This window comes from Petaurus breviceps, unplaced genomic scaffold (assembly GCF_028583685.1).
Source record: "Petaurus breviceps papuanus isolate PSGF00001 unplaced genomic scaffold, PetGlider_PUasm1.0 609, whole genome shotgun sequence".
In the NCBI taxonomy this organism is placed as follows: domain Eukaryota; kingdom Metazoa; phylum Chordata; class Mammalia; order Diprotodontia; family Petauridae; genus Petaurus; species Petaurus breviceps.
The window spans coordinates 63,756-72,577 of record NW_027186401.1 but is presented as its reverse complement, the minus strand read 5'-3'; the positions used below and the strand labels follow the sequence as shown (position 1 = coordinate 72,577).

At 39.7% G+C, this 8,822-nt stretch overlaps 1 protein-coding gene and 1 pseudogene across 3 annotated transcripts in view; both read left to right on the top strand.

Annotated features, from left to right (window-relative positions):
• The window catches only part of LOC138173591 (zinc finger protein 135-like), a 110,286-nt gene extending 103,879 nt beyond the window's left edge, over positions 1–6,407 (top strand). For all 3 annotated transcript variants that reach the window (XM_069103633.1, XM_069103632.1, XM_069103631.1), the window contains one exon: positions 3,645–6,407. In XM_069103633.1, coding sequence (XP_068959734.1) covers positions 3,645–4,906 — 1,262 coding nt within the window. In that variant the 3' untranslated portion in view covers positions 4,907–6,407. The remainder of the gene's footprint in view (positions 1–3,644) is intronic.
• Positions 4,979–8,822, top strand: part of LOC138173592 (zinc finger protein 570-like) — a 5,308-nt pseudogene continuing 1,464 nt past the window's right edge.

The window sequence follows — 8,822 nt, the reverse complement described above, 5'->3', positions numbered from 1 at the left end:
AGAAACAGAGAGAGAGAGAGAGAGAGACAGAGAGAGAGACAGAGAGACAGAGACAGAGAGGGAGAGAGAGACAGAGAGAGAGAAACAGAGAGAGGTGACTGTGTCAAAGACTGGAGAAGTCAAGAAACATGAAGATGACTAAATGATTAGTGGATTTAACAACTTTGAGATATTTGGTCATTTTGGAGAGAAGAATTTCAGTTGAACAATGAAATTGGGAACCAGATTGCAAAGAATTTTGGAGAAAGCAAAGGGAAGGAGATGTAGACACTGGTTATAAATGGTCATCTCCAGTTGTTTAGCCAAGAAATGGAAGAAAGATATTGTAAACCATCTCTTGGGCTGAAGGTATTAAGTGGCCATGTTTTGAGGCTTAGAGAGAAATGGTTTTATTTGTGGCATTTTGAAAGGAATCATTAGTGCAGGAGAGACTGAAAAGTAATGAAAAAATGTGGTTTCTGGAGAGGCAGTATGCTGAGGAAGATGGTAAACTGGAATGGGGTGATTCACACAGGGAGAGGAGTTTGCTTTGGCTATCAGAGGGAGGACCATTTCATCTGGTACTGGGGTCAAAAAGCGAAAGGAGTCACCTGATGTGGGAGGTGAGGGGGATGAGATAGCACTTGATAAATCACCAGGTTTTTTTCAGTGAAATATGAGATGAGTTTCCCTGCTGAGAAGGTGAGTGGGGGGTGGACAGTGGGAGCCTGCGACAAGGGAGTATTGGGGATGTATGAAAAGATTCGGAAAAGTGTTGTGAATGGCAGAGTGAGTCAGTTATGTGGTTGTTCAGTCATTTTAGTTTCTGATTCTCCTCGATCCCATTTGGGGTTTTCTTGGCAAAGACACTGGAGTAGTTTGGATTTTCTTTTCCAGAATATTTTAAAAAGGAGGAAACTGAGGTAAACAGTGTAAAGTGACTTGCCCAGGATCACACAGGTAGTAATGTCTTAGGCTAGATTTGAACTCTTTTCTTCCTGTCCCTAGGCCCAGTACTATACCCACTGCACGACCTAGCTGCCCCACAGGAGTCAGTCAAGGGATAGCCTTGCTACAGTGAGGGCCACACTGAGATCACATAGCCTAAATTAGTAGTGAACCCAGAAAATCTGGTGGCACGATTCTCTCTCTCTCTCCCTCCAGCAGCATGTAAGTAGTACCAAAGGTTGCTGCCTTACTTGAAATTAGTTCAAGACTACACTTTGCATAAATCATCAACCCATGTCCCTTACCTGATGTCTGTGACTTAATTTTTTTCCCATTCTTGGAGGATCATTGGCCAGACTTATTGAGGTGACAGTCACTCAGTTTGGGGAGACAGAAATTAGAGACTTCTAGCTTTCTGATAATAGATGTTTCAGGAGCCTAGAAAAAGCCTTAGTGATCTTCACCATGGATCTGGTCAGGTCCCATCAGGGCTAGAATGAGACAAAGGCCACAGTATAGGAGATAAGGTAGAAAGAGACAGAAACAGGCCAGAACTCGCAAAACCAGAATCCAAGGACTGACGTCAGCCCTGGGCCGAGTCACTCAGCGGACAAGCAGGGATTAAGCACTTCCACTCCTCTAGGCACTGTGCTAAGCTTTAGGGACACCTAGAGAGGGAAAAGCCAGCCCCTGCTGTCAAGGAGCTCCCCATGTGCCATACCAACATGGCGGTGGTTTGAGAAGGAGCAGGCCAGGAACCTCACTCTTACCTGATTCAGGGAGAAGAAGAGAGTGCTTTGGAATCGAAAGACATTTAGTTCAATGGGAAATAAGGAAATACAATGAATGAGGGTAATAATGGTTGAAGAAGGAGAGCAGAATTAGGGAGGAAATACGTCTCCCCCAACAAAAGTCTTGGTCACAGCCTACACAACCTTCCTTCTGTACTCTGGGGAAGAGCTTCATCTAATCAGGACACAGCCTTGATTTCACAGCCTTCCTTTTTCCATGTCCAGTCATTTCTCCTCTCCCATTGATTAATAAGCCGAGGCTACTCACCTGCTTCCTTGATTTCTGATTTTCTTTTACTGTGTCTGTGTCATGTGTCACTAAGTACCATGAATAGGAGACCCTAGCCTCACTGCTGTCCATTTAGTCCTCACCTCACTGAAATGATCTGTGACTATAGACCAGGTCTTGGATACCAAGGGAATGAGATTTTTTTTAATATAACAAATATTTTTTGATATGTGTATTTTATCCTTCAAATCTGAAATGTCACTGCCTATGTGTAAGAGTGGTTGAAAATATCAGTGCAGAACTGAGAGTCTTTGGCACTGTCTTTGTGTACATTTAAAAAATAACTACTGTGGCAACTGTCAGACTCTTCAATGAAAGTTCTAGAAGGTAGGGACCCAAGCAGACATTTCAGCCTATTGCTACTAAGGTCTTGCCTGTAAGTCATTCACAGGCCTCTCTGAACATTTTGAGCCCCTTATGGATATCAAGGGGATGTGAAGTCAAGGTAGGAAGCTGCAGAGTGAGCAGTTGAAGGCACTCCATTTTCTTCCCTTCTCTCTTCCCCCCACAGAGCTGCTAACTGTTAAATTTTATTTAAGATGCAGTAATATTTCCTCCATGGGTCCTAAGTTCTTTGTATGGATTTTCCAGTGAAATAAAACCTATTCTGGTAATTTGTGATGTTTGAGATGAAATAAATATTCTTAATTAAAAAAAAGAATTAGGGAGGAAATAGCAAAAATCAAAATAAAATTGATAAAACTACAAGAATACCTCAGAGATATTGTGGGTTTTGATAAACTGAATATGGCAATGATGTGAAGATCATGAAGTTTTTGGTTTCTAAGTGCATATAAATGTTAGGTTTACATTATACTGTTGTCTATTACATGTGCAATACTAGTATGTCTAAAAAAGAAGTGTACATGCTTTAACGCAGAAATAATTCATTGCTAATAAACGCTAACTACCACTGGAGCCTTCAGTAAGTCAATCTTGTTGCTGGGGGAGGCTGTTGCCCCATATGTTGATGACTGCTGACTGATCAGGGCATGGTTGCTCAAGGCTAGGGGTGGCAGGTAGGGCCTCTGGCAGTTTCTTAAAATAAGATGACAATAAAGTTTGCCACAATGATTGACTTTTCTTTTCACTTAAACACCTAAAGTCACATCTCAGGTTTATTAATTGGCCCAATCTCAATATTGTTGCTTCCAAGGAAGTAGGAAGACCCAAAGAAAGGTAGAGAACAAATCAACATGCAATAATAAAATAAATATTCTTAAAAATAAAATAAACCAAAAGAAAGTTCTGTGGAGATAGACTGTGTCACACAATGGACACAGCCTGTCCAGTTGCAGGATTGGAGTTCTAATCTTAGCTGCAGGGATCTCGTTCAGGTCATTCTGCCATTCTGAGCTCATGGCCTAATCTCTGAGTGCAATGAAAAGGTCTGCCTGTGTCATTGGGGTGTTGTGAGGACCCAATGTGATTATCTGTGAAGTTCTTTGTAAATCAAGCATCCTGCAGATGGGAGCTAACGGCACTTGAAATGATTAATTCTGTCCACTGAACTTTGAAGACTTTTTTCTTAGCCTGAGGAAATAGGATGTAGATCAGTTTACTTTCTGCCCATGGAGATCAGGGGAGAGAATTACATACATGTGTCTGTGTATATATGTTTTTTTTTTCTCTTGCAGAAGGAGAGATTAGACCTGAAATGAAAGAGCCTACTGCAAAGCTAAGTAATTCTTTGGAGGAAACTCACAAACAAAACTTCATGAGTGATGGTTCCAGTGACTTTACAGGGAGACAAATCTGTGCTGTACTTCACAGAATACACACAAGAGAGAGACCTTATGATTGTCATCACTATGGGAAGGTCTTAAGTCAACAGTCATCCCTTAATAACCATCAAAAAATTCAGACTGGAGAGAAACCACATGAGTGTCATGAATGTGGTAAAGCTTTTAGTGTATACTCTTCCCTTCTTAAACATCAGAGCATCCACAGTGGAGAGAAACCTTATGAATGTAATCAATGTGGAAAGACTTTCAGAAATCACTCCAATCATTCTCTACATAAGAGAATCCACACTGGTGAGAAACCTTATGAATGTAATCAATGTGGAAAGGCTTTTACAAGGAGTTCCAGCCTTGCAAAACATCATAGAATCCACACTGGAGAGAAACCTTATGAATGTCATCAGTGTGGAAAGGCTTTCAAACAGAGTGCCCATTTTGTTCGACATCAGAGAAGCCACACTGGAGAGAAACCTTATGAATGTAATCAGTGTGGAAAGGCTTTCACACAGAGCTCAAGTCTTTCTCAACATCAGAGAATCCACACAGGAGAGAAACCTTATGAATGCCATCAATGTGGAAAGGCTTTTACAGGGAGTTCTAGTCTTGCAAAACATCAGAGAATCCACAATGGAGAGAAACCTTATGAATGTGATCAGTGTGGAAAGGCTTTTGAATATAAAAGTTGTCTTGCTGTACATCAGAGAAAACACACTGGGGAAAAACCTTATGAATGTGACCAGTGTGGAAAGACTTTCAAACATAGTTCCAGTTTTGGTAAACATCAGAGAATCCACACTGGAGAGAAACCTTATGAATGTAATCAATGTGAAAAGGCTTTTAGATGCAGCTTCAGTCTTGCTGTTCATCAGAGAATCCACACTGGACAGAAACCTTATGAATGTGATCAATGTGGAAAGGCTTTCACACAAAGCTCGAATCTTGCTCAACATCAGAGAATACACACTGGAGAGAAACCTTATGATTCTCATCATTGTGGGAAAGACTTGAGTCAGCAATCATCCCTTATTTACCATAAAAAAATTTGGACTGGAGAGAAATCACAAGACTGCCATGAATGTAGTAAAGCTTTTAGTGAACACTCTTCCCTTATTATACATCCAGGTGACAGCCACTCCGTTTGGGGAGATGGAAGTTAGAGACTAACACTGACTATCAGTAGGCAATATTAAGAGAATACCCAGTGGAGAGATACCATATGAAGGTAATCAATGTGGAAAGACCTTCAGAAATTGGCCAATCATTTTGTACATAAGAGAATCCACAACAGAGAGAACTATTGTGAATGTAAATGTGATAAGGCTTTCTGATATAAAATCCATCTTGCTGTACATTAGAGAATCCACACTGGAGAGAAACCTTATGAATGTATTCAATGTAGAGAGATTTTTTTTTTTTATTCTGGTCTTGATAAACATCATAGAATCCACACTGGATAGAAACCTTATGTATGTAATCAATGTGGAAATGCTTTCACAAAGAGCTCAAGCCTTTCTCAAAATCAGAGAATCCACACTGAAGAGAAATATTATCAATGTCATCAATGTTAAAAGACTTTTAGAAGAAGCTATGATCTTGCTAAACATCAGAGAATCCACACTAGAAATAAACCTTATGAATATAGTCAATTTGGAAAGGTTTTCAAACAGAGCACCCATTTTGTTCAACATCAGAGAATCCACACTGGAGAGAAACCTTATGAATGTAATCATTGTAGAAAGGCTTTCACACAGAGCTCAAGTCTTTCTCAACATCCGAGAATCCACACTCGAGAGAAACCTTATGAATGTCAGTGTGGAAAGGCTTTTACAGGGAGCACTAGTCTTGTAGAACATCAGAGAATCCACATTGGAGAGAAACCTTATAAATGTGATCAGCATGGAGAGTCTTTCACACAGTACTCCACTCTTGAACATCAGAGGATTCATACTGGGGTAGAGGCTTTTGAAAGTAGTCAATAAGGAAAGTGTTTCAAATATCAGTCTGATTTTACTCTTCATCAGAGAATCCACACTGGAGAGAAACCTTATGTATGTCTGGAATGTGTTAAAGCTTTTCATGGACAGTCTTCCGCTACCAAACACTGGAGATTCCATACTAGAGGATGTTCCTCATTAATGTGATCAACATCAAAAATCATTCAGGCTAAAGTTATCCCTCAGAAAATTCACAGGAGATAGAAGTCATAGGCCTATAATGAATGTGGAAAGGCATCTAAATGGCGTTCAGAGCTTGTTAGACATTAAAAAAATGCATGTTGTACAGAAGCCCTATAAGGACTCAATGTAGGAAGGCCATCAGTCAGAGACCTTCTCTTCTTTTATGTCAAGTATTAAGAGTGGAGAGAAGACTTAAAAATGTGCTCAACGAGGTCCTGCCTTTCCCTGGAAGGTGGAGGTCATTAGACATCACAATATTCACAACAGACAGAAGCTTTATAAAAACACTAATTGTGGGAAGGCCTTCACCTGGAGTTCATATGGGCATTCTACACTGGAGAAGTCTTTTTGGACATAAAACTTATGGATCCAATTCATGAGGGAAGGCCTCTTTGTGCAGCACAGAACTCATTAGGCATCACATATTTTATACTCTGAATGAAGCCCTGTAAATGGATTAAATTTTTCTTTTAAATCCTAAGGTTTGTCATGACCCCCATAAAGTATTCCATGGCATTCTTCAGCCATTCCCCAGTTGATTGGTGCTCACTTTATCTCAAGATGTTGGCTGGCAGGAAAAGGCCCAATATAAATATTTTGGTATCTGTTGGATATTTATTTTTGCAGATTTTTTTAGGCTTCTTGGTAGCATAGCAGATAGAGGGCTGACCCCAAGTTCACAAGACCTCATTTCAAATTCATTTTCTGACAGTTATTGGCTGTGTGACCCTTGGCAATTCACTTAACCTATTCCTTGATTATTTTCCCCATCTGTAGAATGGGAATCATAATAACACTTACCGCTCTAGGTTGATGAGAGGATCAAATGAGACAGTATTTGTTGAGTATTTTGTAAGTATTAAATCACTCTATAAAGTGAACCACTTGTGAGTTCACTACTGTTATTACTTTTCTATGAGATCATAATCATAGCTATGTCAGTGACCTAAAAGGTTTGGATAATTTGATCAATTTTTCTTTTTATTCAAATTGACAATTCAGATGGAGCCAAGATGGCAGAGTGAAAGCAGGGACTTCCTTGAGTCCTCCCCGAAACCCTTCTAAATACCTTTTTAAAATGACTCTAAACAAATTCTAGAGCTACAGAACCTCCAAATTGCAGAGTGAAACACATGTCCAGGCCAACACAGCCTGGAAACCTGACAGGAAGGATCTATCACACTGAGGTGGGAGCAGAGTTCAGTCTAGCATGGGCCACAGCAGCACAGACAGGGCTGGAGCAGGCCTCAGGGGACTGAATCACTGGCAGCTGTGGCGGTTTCCAGGCTTCTCCACCCACAAATACCAAAGACAGCACAGAAGGTCAGTTGGAAAACTCTGTCAGACCTGAGTGTAAGAGGAGTGTGGTCCAGCTGGGCTCTGGCTCCAGCCCTGGGGTGTCATAGGTGGTTTCTGTGGCAGTGGCTGTCATAGCAGCAGCAGTGACTGCTTCCAGAGCTCTGGGCCCACAGGTGGTAGGGGATTGAGCAGCTGATTCAAAACCTCTGAAGCCTGGGAGAGTACACCCACACCCACACCCACACCCACACCCACACCCACTGGAAACAGAGTCCTACCTTGACAAAGATTTAGAAAGTCAAGTATTTGACTGGGAAGATGAGTAAACAGCATTAAAAAAAACTCAGACTATAGAATCTTACTTTGATGACAAAGAAGATTAAAACATACAACCAGAAGAAGAGAACAAAGTCAAAGCTCCTGCATCCAAAGCCTCCAAGAAAAATATGAATTAGTCACAGGCCATGGAAAAACTCAAAAAGGATTTTGAAAATCAAGTAAGAGAAGTAGAGGAAAAATCAGAAAGAGAAATGAGAGGGATGTGAGAAAATCGTGAAAAACAAGTCAACAGCTTGTTAAAGGAAACTCCCAAAAATACTGAAGATAAAATAACACCTTAAAAAATAGACTAATCCAAAAGGCGAAAAAGAGAACCATGCCTTAAAAAACAAAATTGGCCAAATGGAAAAGGACGTCCAAAAGATTACTGAAGAAAAGAATTCCTTAAAAATTAGGAGGGAGCAAATGGAAGCTAATGACTTTATGAGAAATCAAGATATTATAAAACAGAACCAAAAGAATGAAAAAAATAGAAGACAACATGAAATATCTCACTAGAAAAACTACTCACCTGGAAAATAGAACCAGGAGAGATCATTTTAAAATTATTGGACTTCTTGAAAGTCATGATCCAAAAAAGAGCCTCTTAAACATCATCTTTCAAGAAATTATCAAGGGAACCTTCCCTGATATTCTATAACTAGAGTGTGAAACAGAAATTGATAGAATTCACTGATCACCTGTTAAAAGAGATCCCAAAAGAAAAACTCCTAGGAATATTGTAGCCAAATTCCAGAGTTCACAGGTCAAGGAGAAAATAGTGCAAATAGTCAGAAAGAAGCAGTCCAGGTACTGTGGAAACACAATCAGGATAACACAAGATTTAGCAACGTCTACATTAAGGGATCAGAGGACCTGGAATATAAAATTCCAGAGGTCAAAAAAGCTAGGATTAAAACCATCACCTACCTAGCAAAACTGAGTATAATACTTCAGGTGGAAAAATGGATATTTGATTAAATAGAGGACTTTCAAGTATTCTTGATGAAAAGACTGGAACTGAATAGAAAATTTGAATTTCAAATACAAGATTCAAGAGAACCATGAAAAGGTAAACAGGAAAGAGAAATCATAAAGGACTTATTAAAGTTGAACTGTTTACATTCTTACATGGAAAGATGATATTTGTAACTCATGATACTTTTCTCAGTATTAGGGTAGTTGGAGGAAATAGACAGACAGACAGATAGACAGACAGATAGATAGATTAGATAGATAGATAGATAGATAGATAGATAGATAGATAGATAGATAGATA